This window comes from Bombus bifarius, unplaced genomic scaffold (assembly GCF_011952205.1).
Source record: "Bombus bifarius isolate JDL3187 unplaced genomic scaffold, Bbif_JDL3187 scf7180000009200, whole genome shotgun sequence".
NCBI lineage: Eukaryota > Metazoa > Arthropoda > Insecta > Hymenoptera > Apidae > Bombus > Bombus bifarius.
Window position 1 is genome coordinate 524,634 of NW_022884965.1, and position 18,893 is coordinate 543,526.

General features: G+C 44.0%; 3 protein-coding genes across 7 annotated transcripts in view; 2 read left to right on the plus strand and 1 right to left on the minus strand.

The window, feature by feature from the left end:
- Positions 1–456, plus strand: LOC117214193. Its single transcript, XM_033460076.1, has 2 exons — positions 1–87; positions 154–456. Exons 1-2 carry the CDS (start codon positions 1–3, stop codon positions 454–456), a joined length of 390 nt encoding a protein of 129 aa, XP_033315967.1.
- A 696-nt stretch (positions 457–1,152) lies between these two features.
- On the plus strand, positions 1,153–7,751 carry LOC117214330 (adenylate cyclase type 10-like). The gene is given in 23 exon segments (XM_033460342.1): positions 1,153–1,329; positions 1,391–1,527; positions 1,614–1,840; positions 1,908–2,014; positions 2,087–2,214; positions 2,286–2,640; positions 2,724–2,930; positions 3,006–3,280; positions 3,347–3,627; positions 3,720–3,907; positions 4,142–4,375; positions 4,451–4,637; positions 4,720–4,929; positions 5,009–5,200; positions 5,282–5,523; positions 5,604–5,860; positions 5,937–6,057; positions 6,123–6,306; positions 6,360–6,444; positions 6,502–6,598; positions 6,669–6,950; positions 7,008–7,224; positions 7,509–7,751. Coding segments are annotated over 21 exon segments (4,086 nt in total). The 5' UTR covers positions 1,153–1,329; positions 1,391–1,456; the 3' UTR covers positions 7,164–7,224; positions 7,509–7,751.
- LOC117214191 overlaps positions 7,232–18,893 on the minus strand; it is a 41,406-nt gene continuing 29,744 nt past the window's right edge. For 2 of the 5 annotated variants that reach the window (XM_033460073.1, XM_033460069.1), the window contains 14 exons: positions 18,437–18,532; positions 16,663–17,092; positions 16,003–16,058; positions 15,564–15,718; positions 15,246–15,418; positions 15,090–15,139; positions 14,270–14,401; positions 13,386–13,427; positions 12,643–12,836; positions 10,219–10,444; positions 9,370–9,499; positions 8,983–9,290; positions 8,707–8,905; positions 8,404–8,568 (listed from right to left, as the gene is read on the minus strand). In XM_033460073.1, the coding sequence (XP_033315964.1) occupies positions 8,404–8,568; positions 8,707–8,905; positions 8,983–9,290; positions 9,370–9,499; positions 10,219–10,444; positions 12,643–12,836; positions 13,386–13,427; positions 14,270–14,401; positions 15,090–15,139; positions 15,246–15,418; positions 15,564–15,718; positions 16,003–16,058; positions 16,663–17,092; positions 18,437–18,532 (2,356 nt within the window). Of the gene's footprint in view, positions 8,569–8,706; positions 8,906–8,982; positions 9,291–9,369; positions 9,500–10,218; positions 10,445–11,551; positions 11,778–12,642; positions 12,837–13,385; positions 13,428–14,269; positions 14,402–15,089; positions 15,140–15,245; positions 15,419–15,563; positions 15,719–16,002; positions 16,059–16,662; positions 17,093–18,436; positions 18,533–18,893 lie in introns of all 5 variants that reach the window. The other 3 variants (XM_033460070.1, XM_033460071.1, XM_033460072.1) reach the window with 3 other exon arrangements.

The following is an 18,893-nucleotide window of genomic DNA, read 5'->3' on the forward strand; positions in this document are numbered from 1 at the left end:
ATGTTGTATTGCGATTACGTGGAAACTGCGTGGACGCCAGACGTCATCGGACCGATATACAAAGAAGAGAGTACCAGTTTGCGAGAGGTTAATCTTTTTCTCTTTTTACATTTAATTTCGTATCCACGTATGACGTTCGAACAAAATAATTAGGTATTAAACGCTCACCGAGACGACAATTGCACTCGAATAATGGCGACATTCGTTCCTGATGAGTTAATATACGAGAGCGACTTATCCAAGAAGAATTTCCGTAAATTTACCGCGGTCATGGCGATGATCAGCATGACGCAATTTGTCGGCCTCTATAGAAAATACATCAGTGGTGAAAATGGCGGTAGCTATGCTCTGTTCTCTCTTCTGAACCGTTACATAGAGATTATAATCGAAGAAGTGTACCTCACTCACGGAGACGTGTTGAAATTCTCTCGTACGTCTATCGATTTCCATTGGTAATAAGAAAACAAATCTTTTCAAAAATCGTCGTTGCACGTAGACGATGCTCTGCTAGTCATGTGGAAGGTAAACAGAGATGAATTCGTTTCAAAAATGGTGCATCACGCGATTTTATCCGCTCAACGAATCCAGGATGCCGTTGCTCACACGAAGAGTGAAGATTTTGTCTCGAAAGGTAAGATAATCCCGTTTAGGTGCGCATAGTTAAGTAAGACGCGAGTCGTAGTAATGTATCGATCTTGACGTTCATAGTGAATATCGTAATCTCCACGGGAAGCTTGACGTTTTCGATAATCGGCGACGACAGAGCCAGACACTTTGTAATTGCTGGCAAGCCAGTCGAGGATCTGAAGCACGCGAAAAGGATCAGTTTACCAGGCGATCTTGTATTGTCCTCCAGTGCTTGGGAACATTGCTCACCCAGCCAGTATGAGTACGTTATCAAAGACGCCAGGAACATTAAGGTGCGAATAACTTAATTTCGAATAATTTCGAAGATCGAAGACTATCTTTTTAAATATCGATATATCATCGATTGTCGGTATGTGATAGATTATTAAAGTGGTTGGACCGCCGTCGGAACCATCGAGAAAAAGCAGCGCACCAGTGGATAACTTATCGTTGAATGGTCATCCCAATTTGTCTCAGGTGTTATCGGAAACGTCACTCGTCTCCGAAGTAACCGTCGATCCCGACATTGATGTTATACACTTTCAGAGTAAATCGTCCCGATTTAGTAGCAAATTAATACAGAAATGAAAGAATTAACGATAATGATAATTTTTCACAGCCAGAGTCTCAGTAGTCGACGCGTTGCGAAGACGTATCGGCATATACTTGAAAAGTTACATATTCAGAGAGGTCCTAGAGATCGTAAGTTTCGTAATTTCTCGTGAAATGAAAAACCGATTGCATAACAAAATTCTGTTCTCAGATCAAAGACGAAGAATCGTTGAAATATTTAACGGAATTGAGACAAGTTACCGTGGTCTGTATCAATATGGTTCCCAGTGAGTGTACTGTGTACGAGTTGATTTCTCTGGCGGACCAACTGTTCGAAATTATTCAAAAGTATCTCCGTTGGAATAGATTCATTGGAATTGAAATTGTTCTGTGCAATCGCTGGAAGTGACGAATGCCTTGATCTTTTGTTGCAGTGTAATCGAAGGATATTTTGGATGCCCGTACATGGTGAATTTATGCGAAAAGGATATATCGTTTTATATCATATACGGAATGAAAGGATATCATAATAGCGAGGAAGAGAAAGAAAGAGGAAGCGAGAAGAATAATGCAAAGAACGCGTTATTGACCTCGCTTCAAATAATAAAAGAAGTAAAACGCGTTTCTGGTATCAAAACGGTTCTGATTGGCATCTCGACCGGTGATCTTTTGAATGTTAAATGTCGAATTTTTCAATTTCAGATTTTACATTATTGCGTATTTAACAGGTATAGCATTCTGCGGAGTAATAGGTCATGCCGTTAGAAGACAGTACATGATTTTTGGTACGCCTGTCCAGAAAGCGATTTCTTTGGCGATTGTTTCATTCGATACGGTTCGTCTTCTAAGTTTTTAACAATTCGTTCTGAAAATTCCTTTGTAAAATTTACAAAAATATTTATCGTAGATATGTTGCGACTACGACACCGTTCTAAACAGTGATCTGCCCAAGGAAAAATTTCTTTCGCAAGGTATAAAGATATTGAGAAAGTTTGGAAAATGTCACGTTTACGAATTCTCGGCTAAAGATCCGTCGTAATTATGCCCTTGATCGTTAATTACACGTTCCATAACGTTGTTTTGGTGTCTACTTAAATCCATTCTAGTTCCAGGAAAACCGAATTACTGTCGAGCTTGGAGTATGTTTATCCCATTCTTGGCCGATATAATGAAATAGAATACTTCAAGGATATTCTAGATGACATCGGAGTGGCAGAACGTGTTTATTCCGGATTGCTTATCGAAGTTCTGGTCGAAACGTACAAATTTCGGTATGTGCAATTAAAATCAGAAATTTCATATTTATTAATCGCATAGGGCTGTGAGAGATCTGGCAAATCGAGGATTCTCGACGCTTTTGTCACGATTGTTCGAAACAGACAAATAAAGCTTGTTCAACTTTCTTTGCATCCATCGTATTCGGAGAAAGCTTACGCTGTACTGTACCATGTGCTTCTGCAAGTAAATTCAAGAATTTCAGAATTTCCTTTCATCTGTGTTTGCCGAAAGTACGACAAGTTTTTCGTTCTTTCTCGCGCATCTAGCTTTTCGAAGCTGAAGATTGCTCGACCATCGAGGATCGTGAAAAAGTTCTATCGTACACGCTGTCCAAAGTACTGGACCCAGAGGATTTCTGTTACCTGAATCCCATCATGAGAGTACAGTTTCCTCTATCGAAGAAATATTGCGAGGATACCGATTGGCAGCGTCACAAAAAAGCAACCGAGATCTTTGAAGATATATTAAACGAGGTTATAACGTGGCAAATGATTATTTTGAGAAAACGGTCTATAAATGTTATTATATGGAGTTAAATTTCAATTCAGGTCATTGGTTGCTTGTGCATCCTCCTGGACGACGTGCAATACATGGATCTTCTTTCCTGGCAATTTTTATCCTCTACTTTGAATAATAACCGCGTGGTTGTAGGCATGACGATGATGGAACCTACTTCTTCGGATAATTTATCTCAAGTCGAATCTGGCATTTATCAAGATAAGAGACTGATGAACAGAATACTGGACGGATTAGAGCCGAAATATTTGACAGCGTTTGCTTGCCAATTTTTGAACGTTATTGCGATTCCAGACGCTCTCGACAGGTAAATTCAGCCTAGTCCCTTTCTATCGAAACGTCGTACGGTGTATCGATCGCTTGATTCGTTTAGAATTCTTCAGCAACGTAGTAAAAATATGATTTGCTGGTGTGAAGCGTTCTTGATGTCAGCTATACAAGTTAATTCGCTGGAGGTTGTCACGATATCGCCTATGGAAGCGGCTCGCTATAATCTCGTTTTCCCGGATCAATCGCTATTGTCAAAGATCCCAGCATATTTGACGCCTGAAGAGTTGGCACCACCGCTACACTGGACGCAGATGAGCGCGTTGAACGTATGTATATCGTCGAAGCAGACGAGAGGTTTCGTTGAATCCAACCGAGACGTTATAGGTGACTTGGGGTTTTGTCTATTATTCGAATTACGTTTTCATATGCTCCAATTTAATATAAGATATTTTAAACGAACATCGTAACGTCGTTAGGCTTGAGAGTCGATATCTATAACAGAATGAACTTCTACGAGCAAAATTTCATCAAGTGTGCGGCAACTTTGGGTGATATTTTTCTACGCAGTATGTTGGACCACGTGATGGTTGACGCTACACCGATATACATACAAAAAGGAAGTATCAATTATTGCAAACAAATTTCGCAATTACCATATTCTTCCTGATTACTTTAGCCGTAGCACAGATGATCAAATTAAGGATTTTGGAGTGCGCTATGGTCCAGAGAAAATTCTATCACTCGACAGAGTCATTGTATCACATATTCAAAAAACAGAAAACGTTCAGCAACATGCATCATTTGGTGATCTGCGAATGTCAAGCGACCCGTTGGTTGATTCGACACATACCGATCATTCAGGATCATTCTGGATAATTCTGGATCGTGATAATGACATTCTGTTCCAGCTATATTTGTCAAGGAAACGTTGCCTTCGTACGCTTACTGTAAAATGTTGAAGTTCACAATAGCCTCGTTTCGCAAATTTTTTTACGATGTGCTCGCGCCACACGAAAAGCAAGACTACCACTCGAAGGTTGTAGACGAACTTGAAAAGGAAACTTCAAAGTGTAATACCTGTGGCGGAGGCAAATTTTTAATAACGACCTCGAAGGACGAGTTCGACGCGATCGTAAGCATCTAAAAGATAAAAGCCAGCACTCGTAATCTAAAATGACACTCGAATTTTTCGTTGATTGTTTCCAAGCATAAGGAAGTGTCACAGGAACTAAATGTAACGGCACAGAGAAGAAAAACGTTCCACACTCGACACGATAGATTAGATACTAGACGAAGTACAATTTTTGTTGACGATACTAACAACGATAAGAAACGTGAGACTGCGAGTATTCGCAGGATTTCCATTCTGCCAACATATACTGACGAAACCGATGGTGAATACATGTATATACTGAAATCGTATCAAACTTTAAACACATGTATGTACTTGCATCTGACTCTACTTATTTTCGATAGATCATACAGAAAGCCGAGACACGAACAAGAACGGCGATGCACCTAGTTTAATAAAAAGAACGAGTCGATCTGCTACTTTGGATACCGTATTAGAGGATTCATGGGACAGCCGTTTGGAGCAATTTAGCTACATTGATTATCGTAATTGCAGATGTATTGAAGTGATCGATTACGTCTTCTGGAAGTTGCATCATCACATTTTACGGTCTGGTAACGTTTCACATTTCCCCTAACGGTGTAGTTGTTATAACAGCGGATAGTATAATTATTACAGAAATATATTTTTCAGACGATCCTGAGAAATTTGTCACGTTTATGTTGAACTATAGCGCAGGTTTAATCCAAACCGGGCAGCCTCTCTCTGCAATCAAATTTCTCGCGACCATGATCACTAATTTCGATATCGCAGAGATCAAGGAAAAGTCGAAAGTTGATGCTATAGATCAAGCTATTGACAAAAAAAAATACTTAATTTTAATGGGTAAAGTCTCCTAGTTATTGTACGATATTACAAGGCGATATTTAGTAGAAATACAGTTCTTGGAACGCGGTTGTTGCTCAGGGGATGCTTACGTTGCCTGCGGAAATTATTCTCAAGCGAAGAAATTTTATACCGACGCTGTGCTGTTGAATGGCGAACTACCGCAGAGCGCCAAAGCAATCTGTTACAATACTGCGTTAGAAAAAGTGCGGTATAAGATGCTAGGTATTCCCAGTCATACCGTAAATAAAAACTCCGAGAAGGAGGTTGCTGAGAAGGTAGAGCACGCTATCGCTCTGCAACGGTTGTCCATGGCTTCGATGGTTCGAGACATTTGCGATCCACAAAACAATTTTAAATCTTTAATCGGAATATACGTATGACGTGATTGATGAAATTTCAGCTGCAGAACGAAATGAAAATGGCGGAATTTACCACTTTGCAGAGTCTTCGAATGGCGTTCGGAAGCCCCGACGGCTTCTTGGAGAAAGGAGAGATTTATGTATCCGCTGTGCAAACTTTTCGACAGCTCCAAGAACCATGCATGATAAAGTCCCTGGAGATACCGATATTATCAATGATTAAAGAGAAGCTTGTTTGGAAGAAACCCGAAGAAATGATATTGGTGGCTCGGATCTATCAGGCAATATTCGAAACCAGGTAATTCAATAGGTTTAAAATATCTTAATTCTTCGTAATAAAGAACAAACGTTAATAATTTATTCGTTGATGAAAGAATATTACAGGGCAAGCTGGTGGAAAGTATCGAGGTTGGAATAAATATCTGTAAAATATGTAATTGTTTGCGCTTGAATAAGATGAAGCTTGCTATACTACCGTCGCTGATAGAAGCTATGGTAAGGCTTTTTTTAACGTAGCATCGTGAATCTTTTGTACTTTAATCGCGGGAACATTATACCAGGTTTGGACGAAGAAGATATACGAAGCTGTCGATTTGTTGTACGAATTGTATCATCTCTCTCACAGGGACGTAGATTATTCTGCTATCATATGGTACTATGCTCTGTGCATGGAATTTTTGTTAGACGCTGCCATGATCTTGGAAACATACGAAACTTGTTATAATTTCTATAGAAACGTTGTAGGTAAGAATTTCTCCATAAGAATCTTCGCTGAGATTTTCTTTCATGTTTCTCAGCTTTCAGATCCAACACTTGTGCCTTACGGGATCCAGAGAGTGTGTTGCGTCTGACAAATTGTCTAGCTATCTGGCAATTGAGAATGTGAGTACTCGCGAGACTCGATCACAACATTTACTTTACCAAATAATTTTTTTTTAGGAACGTAATAGTGACGTCTACGTTCGTGGAAGACGTGGTTGAGTTAAAAACTCAGGTCACGCATAATAACTTTCAGAAAATATGCAACTGCTTCAAGGTTAGAAAGAATTAATTAGAAAAGTATACGATTGTATGTAAAATAATAACTTCTCGGCCATTCATCGCAGACACTCGAGTGTTATTTGTTAATACTGAAGCGTCAAATTCACATCCGACGATCGAGCGATCTGTTTAATCGACTGGAGAACGCCAAAACGATTATCAAGTTCCTTCGTAACCAGTCTCTATCCGCACCATTCGTCAAACCATTCTTGTACTTATTACAATCTTACATGGAACTGCTGTGTGCTCGAAAACTACGGTCTCGATCAATCCTCGTAAAGGCGTGCAAATTCGCTTCCTCTCAGGAGAACAAATTGGTTCAAGCTTGGATCGAACAGAACAAAAGGGTAATTAATAATTGTTGGATCATTTCCATGGTATCGTAGATCGAATGCATGTCGTAGACTTGGGAGGAGAGTAATTATAACAGTATGGCGCAGTATTGGGTGGAACACGTAGGTAGCATGGACGGAATCCGTTGGGAGGAGATTCACTCGTTCAGTGTGAGCGCTTGGTCCACCATATTGTACCCGTTTCCACCTCCATATTCTAGTTTTTAATGGTCAATTCCTAATGTATTCTGGTACGCGACTACGAAGACGATGCAGCAAGGAAATAGAGGTAGGAATTGTAGCGAAATGTTTATTGATTAAAGGCGTATTACAGTTTCAGGTTCTAAAAGGTATACACGACGATCCCCTCGTATACACGATACTTCGTTTAAGGTGAACACTCGGTTACTCTCGGTTCGTTTCTCTCGTCCGCAAGGCGATCTCCGCGCGTGCTGAACCTCCAGGTCGATTTTAGGAAACCTCTCGCGACCGATGACGATTCCAGTTTTTGTTTGCGTTTGCACATCCACGACAATATACTTTGTAATTAATTAATTCATCTATCGGATTTAGGCCGAGTACGCCAAGGATACAAGCTTCGAGCTAAACGAGAAAAAAGAATCAGCGAGCGGGAAGAGGACGAAGAGTGAAAGAGAGAAGATGATAAAGCAAGAAAATGGAAGGAACGACAACGCGGTAAGAAGATAACCGCGAATCGGTCGATGCCTCGATTTCAGCGTAAAGTATCGACCGATTTTTCGATTTCCACGATTCCATTTTCTGGCACAACGCTGTAAAGAAACTTTATTTGACTTACGATCACGGCTAATTAATCGAATGAATTACAAATGTTGATGCGATACGTTAGTTAATTACTTAATTAAAGTGCCTTGATTGCAACGATATGCAAAAAGACACTGTATCGATCTTACTATTCGTCGAACAAAACTAGGATCAATTAATACGGCCTAATCGAGTTATCTCAAATCGCTTAAATACAACCGACGTACATTAATATAATATACGACAGGCACACGTTGTATGGCGTGGCTAGAATTTTTGTACGTTTGCCGATCGGAATATAGAGACTCGAAACGTTCGGCCATCGTGCGCTCGTTCGCCGCGTCGAACAGAATGACTCGTTTCGCGAAACGAATGCCTCAATATGAGTCGAACGACACGTTTCTTCGTGTATGTTATCGAAGACCCACCGCGTGACGCTAGTTCCTTCGCGATTTGTCCATTTTCGATGAAAAGAGGGAGAGAAGAGGTGGTAGTGGCGTGATTTCGAGTCGATTTCGTTGGCGTACTCGACCTGGGATATGTTTCGTAGGACGTGGCTAGTGGAGAAACAAGGACGGGATATTAATCGAATCGGTGTAAAAACGTCTCATCTCCTCCGTTGGCGCTGCTACTCTTCTTCGGCTGGGTGGGCCTCGATCGCACGGAACACCGATTCTCTTTTCGTTCATTCGTGCGCTTCGACGTCGTTGTCGATACGACTGCTTCGTATTCCGGTCTTGCCCGTCCATGGATAGATGTCCGGACACGTCTGGCAAGTCTTCATGTACCTCACTCCGCTCTTATGCCACAGATTGCAGACCTTTGGATTGTTACACTTCTTCGGCCGGTCCTACGGCGTACATGAAATAAATTAAGCCGAAGATTTATGCGTGGATCATTTTTTCAAAGCTTCTTCGAGCCATCTTCCAGAGTCGAACGGCCGAAGCAGCTTTCGCCTATTAAATAATGGAAGAAGATTTATGTATACCGGGTAGTTACATCCGAAGGGTTCGAAGGTGTGTAACAGCGGCAGCGGTGTAGGATTTCTGACCCATTGAATTGCCTGCCAGTTCGTCACGATCCACACGTCGTCCATAGCGACTATGGTATCTAGGAACGAAATGAAGCCCTCCTTGTGATGGGGCTGCGTGAACCAGGCGGCGTGATAGAATAGCCCAAATGGCGCTCTGAAAGGTAATTTCTTCTTACAATTAGGGTAACTGTATATTCGATCGATAACCGAGTAGTAATTCGCGAGACCGACCTGTTGGTCGTGTAATGTCTCTCGAAGTTCTTGATGAGCATCTTGTAAACACCGTCAGCAGTCGGTGGGTTGCTGCACGCGTCTCCCATCGAGCATCTACCTCCGTTTAGATCCTGCCACATCACCATAGGAACTTCCCACAAGCCTGGATAAGATCTGGTGGGGCACGGAGGAATCATGCAATCGTGGAACAGCTTGTAGTCCAAAGTGTACGGCCAACTCGGGGGTCGATTCTCGTATATCGGCATGGAGGAATCGTACGTGAAGTTCGTGTCCCACAACATTTTGAACATGTTGTTTCCGCCGACCTGTTTCGTTAGGATTAAAAACGTCGTTATCGAGTGCGTTATATTCTTCATTCTTATCCTTTTAAGAACGAAGGGTTACCGATAGGAACGGCGCCCTCATTCCCCTGACATCTTCCAGTTTGACGCCTCCGTAGGCTGAGAGAATTTCTCGCTGTCCAGCAACTTCTCGCGCCCATTTTCGCTGAGAGAACTGCTCACCGAAACTGTGCCTAGTTTTAGAATTAATCAGTCTATTGGTCATCCGATGGTAAAAAAGACATGCGTTCGCAGAGCCACGATCCAAGAAAATCGATCGACCGGTAATCGTTTGCTCGCTTCCAAGTTACGGACGCGATCATGCGAAAATGATTCGAGAACCCTTTGCGAGTGTCGCTTTCCATCGATACCCGTGCAATGTTTTACGACGCGTTCGAAACCGGTTCTTGATCCGTTCTTGCATCCTGACCCATAGCGAGGTGCGAAAGCGGCGTCTTCTATCCGAATAAGCGATTGTGTCTCGCTCGAACGGACTAATCAAGCTGGCATTGGTTACTAATTGATCGGCGGTACATACAGGCTGAGCGTGAACGACTGCGATGCCCGACAATTGCTAGAATCGCTGAAGCGCCCCGATTGCTCGATGGTAATGAACACGTGATTAATGATCAACAACAGACGACGATGTAACACACGGTATCTCGTTAACTCGATCGATCGAGCAGCGATTCGCGGTGTTATCTTATGAAATACAGTCAATTACGTAGTTGCTTCGGATATCGTGTAACGTGTCGATCTTTTTGATATCGATAGACGAATACAACGATCAAGATCGTATAAAAGATTTTCAATTCGAAGGGAACTCTACCGATAAGAAAAAGGTAGAAAACGGCAAAAGATCGCTTGCAACGTTTTTGTTCATTGATTCTTCTTCCCTATCGAGAATACTTACGAAACCGTGTGGGAGGCAATCTCATGACCACCGGCATAGAGATTTTGGACTTGGCTGTAGTCGGTCCACTCGTGGGAGACGTAGAACGTGGCCGAGATGGGACAGCCGTTTGGATTTTTTCGTCCTTTCTCGAACAGGTCGCTGTAGAGACCCTTATTCAAATCGTTCACGGAATCGTCGAACGTCAGCAGAACGATTTGCGGTATTTCCTCCGGAAGGTAGTCACCTATTTCGGGGATCGTTGTTCCGGATCGGAGGGGAAAGGGCAAGGTGAAGGGGAAGGACGATCGGAAACGTGGACGTGTTTTATCGTGTGGGAACGTGTACGCCGATTGTTTGTATTTCCGTAATTTGTCGAAGAAACGGCAATGTCGTGTGCGTGAATGTACGTCGACGAGTGTTGCGATCGGTTCGGGTGTCGTTGCGTGATGGGAATGCGAGGGATGATTGAGTGATGCGAATAGAAAGAGTGAGAAAGAAAGAAGAGAGCGAAGAGAGAAAAGAAAGAAAAGTTGCGGTTAGTGTGCGTCATTAGTACACGGCACAGGTGCGGTGCACAGCTGGTGAAACTGCTTCGCGACCCGTGTCACCGTTCATCTCCGATCACGCTCATTTCACCAGCCGTGCGTCGCAATTTACGTTTTATCGCGATCCCCGACAATCCTCTAATTGCCTGGCCCGAGCGTAACGCGGCATTCGCAATGGGAGCGGAGCAATTTGTTCCGGAAACACGGCATCGTATCTGTGCCTGTGCACGGAGAGAAGCTATCGCTTCTTTCTACGAAACGCTCCGATGCGCGTCAATGAAATAAGTCGTCTACTTCTTTCCAAACAACGCGTTGGAGGACATCGCGCGACGATACTATCGACTCCACTTTCTTTCCTATCTATCCTATTCTCAGGCCTGAAATAACACGTCGGTCGAGAATACGAAATCTTACTTTCAGATTAGCTGGTTGTTGTTTCTTCCCTGCAGTCGGGATGTTGCTTTTCTTTTCCGCGCATCGTCTACTCCGATACGAATTATCCCGGTTTCGTTTGCACGAAATTAGAGGATCGTCGAAGAAACGAAGCGTTCCAGAGTGTTTTTTTTTTTTTTTTTTTTTTTTTGGAACCAGCGCAGATATATAGGCGACTAGTAGACTCTGAAGTCTGTAAAGTCTAGCGGGAGAACGTTAGTGGAAGAGTGACGTAGGCAATGACGTTCGATGAACCATGTATTACGCGAGCAACGAATTAGCGTAGAAGCGCGACATTCGTAACCTCGCCCGTCCCGTGTACGTAGTCAGAGCGAAAAAAAGCTGCGGCTACTTTTTCTTTCCGTTTAACTTACGAGACAGTGTGCGATGCCATTTCGTGGCCGTCCGCGTAAAGATTTTGCACCTGGCTATAATCGGTCCACTCGTGCGAAACATAGAAGGTGGCCGTGATCGGACAGCCGTTCGGATTCTTACGCTCATTTTCGAATAGATCGCTGTACAACGGTTTGTTCAGATCGTTCACGGCATCGTCGAACGTCAGCAGAACGATCTGCGGCGTCTGTTCGACTGGGATTCCACCTAAGTACACGACATTACACACATGTATCGTACGTTGCGCGATTTTCATTCGTTGTCCACTTCTAAGAGAGATCGCGAGATATCCTCGTGCATCGGTGGAATTTACCGCGACCGAATCCATGTGACACGCAACGCTTATCAGAAAAACGAAATCTCGTTGGATAAAGAAGCGCGGTTGATCCATTGCTTAATTAGAAACGAAACATAAGCAGAGACACCCGACTCTGGCAGATTCTTCCGGATGATTTATGCGAGGTATGCGGTTGCACAATCCACTCTAGACGCATGTACAGCTAGCTAGGCTGTTTTAATCGCTTACGTATCGCTCGCCTGCGGCCAAATATTATTACCGCGACTCGACGCGTTTCGTTCATGCCACGCGCTTTAATTTAATATATATGGATAGTTCTCTTTTGACATAACGCCTATAAGATGATACCTCGACGCTTTCAGCGTCGATATAGATACTTTTGAAACGTGAATGCCTAATTCGGATTCAAATCACGCGGGAGCTTTCGATTTCGAACAGTCTTACGCGCACGTGCGAAATTGCAAGCGGCTAGGCGGATCTGTTTCACTTTCGAGCGGCCCATGGAACGGTTATGTGTAACGTTAGAACCGGAGAAAGTCACGGTGGCTGCTAAACCGATCGGCTAAACTTAACATTCATGGCGTACGGACGCTTGCGTCATTGGCTACTGGCTACCCACGTTGTATCGTTCCAACTTCGATGATATCGATTCGACTTTTCCGCGTGTTTAGCTGTGTATGCGAGTCTCCTCGACGCGAACCGCACCGGTCGTTTTCCCCTGCTCCGTATCGAGCGTCGAACGGATAAGGAAATAATTTGCGTGTGCTCGCATACCTGGAATGTCCGCGCCGCCGCAGCTGCAATCAGGAAGCAAGCAGACGTCCTTGCGACACTTTGCCGCTGGTTTGTCGACCTGAGGAGTCGGATAAATCGGCGCTGGCCTCGTCGGTGGATACCTGTAAATGTCGATGAACTCCTGCGCTTTCGATACGATCTCGGTGGACGGTTTCAAGGTTGGTCGCGATCGCCTGAAACGCAGAATTATCGATTTCAGAGAATCAATGGCGAAAAAAGGTCGCGTTCCGCAGTTCGCTGAAGCTAGCTATTGTTTCCTTTCGTGCAACGTGATTTCACCATTCTGTCAACGACAACGTTCGTGATCCATCGATCAAAAATTGATTTATCTCTCTTGCCGTTTCTATTCTTTCGTTTTTACTTTTCCCGGTGGCCGATGGTATCCGTTAGAGGCGGATAATCGTTTAGTAACTTTATTAGCGACAGCTGTGCAGCTTACACGCAATTAACTTTCTAACTGCATTAATTCGATACAGTCACGTTCGTTCACCTCGTCGGCAACGAGAAAAGACACCGAGAGGCGACGCGACGCTAGTGGATCTCGTGATTTTCGACATCCCGGGTCGGATGCTCGTTTTCGTTGCAACGATCATTCTCGTAATCAACCTCTACGATGTTAACGTTGCGCGAAAGAACCTGATAATTTGTCGACTAATCGGAACTAGAGCTAGTTTCTCGAATACGCAGAAGAGCGAAATATCGTGCGAAGAATCTCGACTTACGGTGGTGCCGTGCCACGGTGGACCTGCTGTGGGCGACCTCGGCTGGAAGAAAAACACAGAAAAGGATTGAAGAAAACGGAGGCGTGATAGAAATCGAGGTAAAACGCGAGGAGGAGTCGCACGCGAGAAAGAGAGAGAGAGAGAGAGACAAAGGAAAAGAAAATGAAAAAATCGGTGATGTTTCCGGTAGTGCACAAAAGGAAAATGTTCGACTGTCGGGAGAGAAAGCGAATGCTTCGTTTAGCGGAATACAGAGACCGGCGAAATCGGGTCTTGGTCGATGGAGACGCTGCAAGGCCGTTCTTTCGCCGTGCAGAAATCCAAAGAATCGGTTCAAGCAGAAACGGAACGAACATCGAAGATGCTGATCGAAACGCGTCGTAATTCGTTGTTACATTATCGAAAAATTTGGACGTGACTGAACGTGTTACTCTCACGAGAAATAATCCTAAGTATATTACGGTATTCAACGTCTTCGATCTCGCTTACGATAGTTTTACCACCACTTTCACGAACTCTTGGACGCGAGTATATAATGAAAGTGAACATGTACGAGCGTACTTACGCATTGCACTCAATCAGCGTTCACGTTTTATATTTTCGCGCTGAGTAATATCGCGTAATGATCTTCGATCATGGAACGAGTCCCCGCTGAATAAACACCGCCGGGTTTTTATCGAAACCTTTACGAAAGGACGGGGGAATCCCGTATGCCTCTCGACATTCGAAGAAAGCGAGAAATAATGTCGCATTCGTCACTATCGATTTGTCGGAATACTATCAAGCTGTGCGCGGTGATCCTTGCGATCTCAGTCCTCTCTGGTTGCATAATTCGGGAAAAAACTAGTCGACGACGACCGATAATGAGTATGTGGATACTCTACCTGGGTGCATTGACTGTGTAAGGCCTGCTGGTAGTTGTCGGAGGCTGCGTGGTCGTTGTTAACGGGATAAACGTGTCTACGATGGCATTTGGAGTCGTCACGTGAACGACAGGGTGGCTGAGCACGTTCGGTCTGTGCACACGCGACGATTAATTAATAAACTGACGAGAAACCGAGCAACGATTCTCCTCGTGATCCCATCGACGCTTTCTGCGGTGAAGGACCGCAGACGGCACTGCTGAGACGGATCGTTTATCCAATTTTTCTATGTTATTAACCATGACCAATTGTGTAAAGTTTCTCTTTGTTCTTCTGCCTGTCGTTGACTTTACGTCGTTCGAATTAGAATGAGATTTATATAAATGAAATACAAAAATATAGCGATTAAAGCATCCGATAGAACAGGCGAGAAAAAGGAAATTCAGCTTGAAATGGACTTTTAGAAACAGCAAGTCATCTAGACCAGCTGGACGGGTGTCTAGCAGGTTGCGCGCGTTTGTCTGCGCCGACTACTATTTTTAACGCTCCTTAAACCGATAACTTGGCGCGTTTACGTAAGCACGATTTTCGCTTGATTTCACGGAATATCAGTCAGCGGTAAGAGTCAGCGAGCGTTGCACGGATGTGCCGATATCATCTTCAATTCCTAAGAAACGTAATTTAAAAGAATAGCAAAGAGACATCGATGAAAGCTCAAGGCGACGGTAGTTTCTTTCTCGCTTCACGCTCAAGGAGAGAGTTTGAAGGTTTAGCAGACATCGATGAGTATTTTACATAAAACTATCAAAGGTTCCGTCTTAATTAATAAAAGATTTCTCACCTGAACGACTGGTTTTCGGTAATTCGGAACTTGTTCTTGTTAAGCTGAGCCTGGACGTACATCCGGCACATGGCAAACAGAAAAACGACACAATAATGATTCGCGATTTGCACCCAATTCGTTTCTAAATGAGCAATTAGACGCTTTCCATTCTACCTGATTCTCGTAGATATCGTAATCCTGCGCCGTAACGTCCTGGTTCAGGTTGTATTTGTCCGCTTCATTCACCGCGACCTTCTTTGGCTTTTGGTATTGTTTCGTGTTTACCTCGCTGATCTTGACACTCGGTTGAACGGGCACTGATTGATTCACGGTATATTGGTTGTAATCTAACCGGGAAATACCATCGATTACTTTTATCCAATTCATATTATTCCGGATGGTTTCATCGACGCGTTCGCGATCACGGACGACTTCTAGCATTTCGATTGGATAAACGAGTCACGAGTCGGTTTACGTAAACAATTATCTTACCGTCATCTTTGTAAATGGACACGTCGTCATCGTAAATGGTATAATAAGGATAACTCTGGTCCGGATCGTTGTAGTACGATTTGGAGATGACCGGGGCAACGGTGGACGCCAAGATCTTGGCGACTCTCGGCGACTCGGAGGATGGTACTTGCGTCCTGTGCCACGTTAAACAGGATTAACATTCTGGAACGTTCTCTTTAGAGGGGTACTTATCAACGGAGAGAGTTATCTTAAACGATCACTGGCAGCTAGAGCCGTTTCGTGAGATAATCGGTGTTGGAAGTTGGAAAAAAGGAACGTCGAATCGACGTTACGTAAAGGCGAAGCAGCCACCGGTAGAATTAAAGGAGCCCACGGCGAAAGAGAAATCGAGTAAAAAGGTCGTAGCGCGCGCCGCGGCAGGGCTGCTCGGTCCGATTTCAAAGCAGATTTTACGTACCTGTAATGGGCTTCCGTTTGGGCACGCGTGCTCACCAGACTCTCCTTTTCCCTTTCCTGCGGGACATTAATTGAGAAATTAATTCCCGCCTCGCTTGTTTTTTATTTCTCGTCGAATTTATCTTGCTTTCAACCACGCTAATTGATTTGGCGCCCGCGTGGCAACGATTGCGCGAAGAATTCATTTCTTACGAAAGTTATTTCCTACGCAACGCGTACGAATAGATTCAGAGCTCGAAAATAGCAGAGAAATTTATATTGTACGAACACGAGTCTTCTGTGTCCCCGTTTTTACGCTATGTAGACTTTCTTGTTTGGCCGATCGAGTCGGGCAGTTCCAATCGACCGGCCTACGTTTATCTCTGATTGATTTACAGTTATCTTGCCAAACGTTCCAGACAAATGGCAAACCGATACTTAATCATGCTATTTCTGAAGTAGAAGAAAGCGAGGAATTACTCAATTTATTGTAGCTTCGTTAGAACACTTAAAAAAGCTAATATACAGGGTGGTTGGTAACTGGTGGTACAAGCGGAAAGGGGGTGATTCTACGCGAAAAAAGAAGTCGAAAATATAGAATAAAATTTAAAAAAAAAATTTTTTTTTTAAATCTTTCCATCGATATATATACATATATACTATAGCGACTAAAGGAACTCACCGAAATCACGTTTCTTCGGAGACCATCTCTATCCCGCTGAACTTGGCCAATCGTCGAGGGTTGTCCTCTGTAGACTCGTTGCTGCCTATCGCTCTCTACCTCCGACGCTGGCTCGTACTCGTCCTCGTGATAGTTCCTGGCCTGTTGCCTCTGTCGAATCTGCTTTTCGGTGATTTGGGGTACGGGAGACGGCGTTGTCGTGATAGGAATCGGTTGTCTCTGAACGGGACGCTGTTGCTGTTCACGTCTGTGTTGTTGCTGCTGTTCTCGGATCTGTTGCTGTTCTCGGATCTGCTGCTGTTCTCGGATCTGTTGCTGTTCTCGGATCTGCTGCTGTTCTCGGATCTGTTGTTGTTCTCGGATTTGCTGTTGTTCTCGGATTTGCTGCTGCGGCCGTTGTTGCTCCTGAAGGGTCTCGATCTTTGCCGATCTGCGCGATTCAAGAGAAACGATTGCGTCACGGTTAATTGACGGCCTTTAACGATCATTGCAGCCGTTGGGTTGGGTGGGTTTTTCTCGACCTCTGAGATTTCGCAAAGTTCCGTGTCGAACACGGCACGCCGGAGGAAATAAAACCAAGTTGACCGTGTTAGCTTAAACGAAAATTCATTGCGATAAAAGAACGCGCTCGTAGCCGGACCAATCCGAGCGGATCGATTCATCGATCGAAACGGATCGATCGTAACGTCTCATCGGCCGGGCGTGCCGATCGAACCAGTTTCGATACCAAAACACGTTGCCAGGAATGGCAAGGACGTTGATCAGACACGGCGAGATGAAAAGAAGTGGGGCACAGGTTGGGAAATCGCTTCTTTCCCCGATTACTCGTGCACAATACGTTAATGAGCGACCGGCGACCGCTTGTTGCCTAACTTTTGCTCGCACAAGGGAAGTCGTACCCGGTTCCGAGGTGTAGTGCTCTCCGCGAGAAACAGCCGGAGAGAGTGGGAGTTCATTGTAGGCTAGCGCTCGGTTATACAACAAATTCACTGGGTTTCCGCTTAATCCTTTCGGCAACGAGTTTCAATGGACGGGAGAATTAACGCGTAGCCGTTTTGACGGTTCTTTTGATCGAGATCCAAAGAATTCTAGAAGAATAAAGTAGCGTAGTATTGTAAAAGTGGAGGGAAAGCAAAGATAATAGGAAGTCTCATACGTGGCAACCGGTCTGACAAAGCATGGCAGACCTGAATTGTAATTTTAGCGATAAATAGGGAGGCAGAGGAAATCGTAATCGGATTAATCGCGATCGATCGACGTTTATTGTTCGATTCTTGACGTCATTGCTTCTATTTTCTCAAGGTACTGTTTTCTCGCATGCAGTCAGATCGCTGATCAACTCGTAATTCCGCAACAGTTTCGACAACTGGAAAAATACGACCGGATCGTTTCGACGATACGTTTCTGTCTCGATCGCTACGCCCTTCCCATTTCGTTTCCTCGTCCTTCGAACTCTCACTCCGTGCGGCTTTTCCTCTTTCCACATCAACAGCGAACACGAGTGAAGTTCTTTGGCAATCACCGTCAAAGCTGAATCGTCACGCAATCGACGGACGTCCGGTATTATAGATCGATCGAGAGAGGATTTTGTTCTCCAAAGACCGTTCAAACAGGTCGGCCTGGTCGCAGCCTGTTCTTGACTAATCGTTCGCATCGAATAGCAAAGGGAAGACAAGCAAAGACAATCGAACAGTCGAAAACTGATAAATAAATTGGTATGGTAACCCACGTGTGTAATAGTTACAAGCGACACGTAATAGCGTTGAAAGCTCACCTTTCCAATAACGGATCTTCTTCGGCTTCCTTACTGGGAGATCCGCCTTCGGGGCAACCTACGTTACGTGGCCAATCGCATGTCTGCAACTCGTGACTGTAAAAAGAAAGCAACACAAGTTTCTTCAATATCGATTGTTGTATTTCGCTAATCGTTTTATGATCATCGTTTTGGCAAAAAATAGCAGGGTTGGTATACCTATGATAACTGTGTTAGAATAGCACGAAACCTTCTTTACAAAATTTTCATCTCGTAGAAATATTCGAGGGTCGTTTTACGCTATAGGTTTCAGGTAAATTAACCATTATCCTGAATGAGGCATGGCATTCACATCGAGCTCGGTTTACTTTAGGTTAAGCAAGTTTTGTGACAGATTTACTACTCCTGACAATATACCTTTATGCTCCTGACAATATACCAATATACTACCAACTCCAGGTAGTACCTTTCGAGGGTT

Excerpts from the sequence above, each read along its gene's own strand:
- LOC117214193 (XM_033460076.1), top strand. The coding sequence starts at position 1 with ATGTTGTATTGCGATTACGTGGAAACTGCGTGGACGCCAGACGTCATC. Across the intron at positions 88-153 it reads AGAGTACCAGTTTGCGAGAG|GTATTAAACGCTCACCGAGA; the intron begins GTTAATCTTTTT and ends CAAAATAATTAG.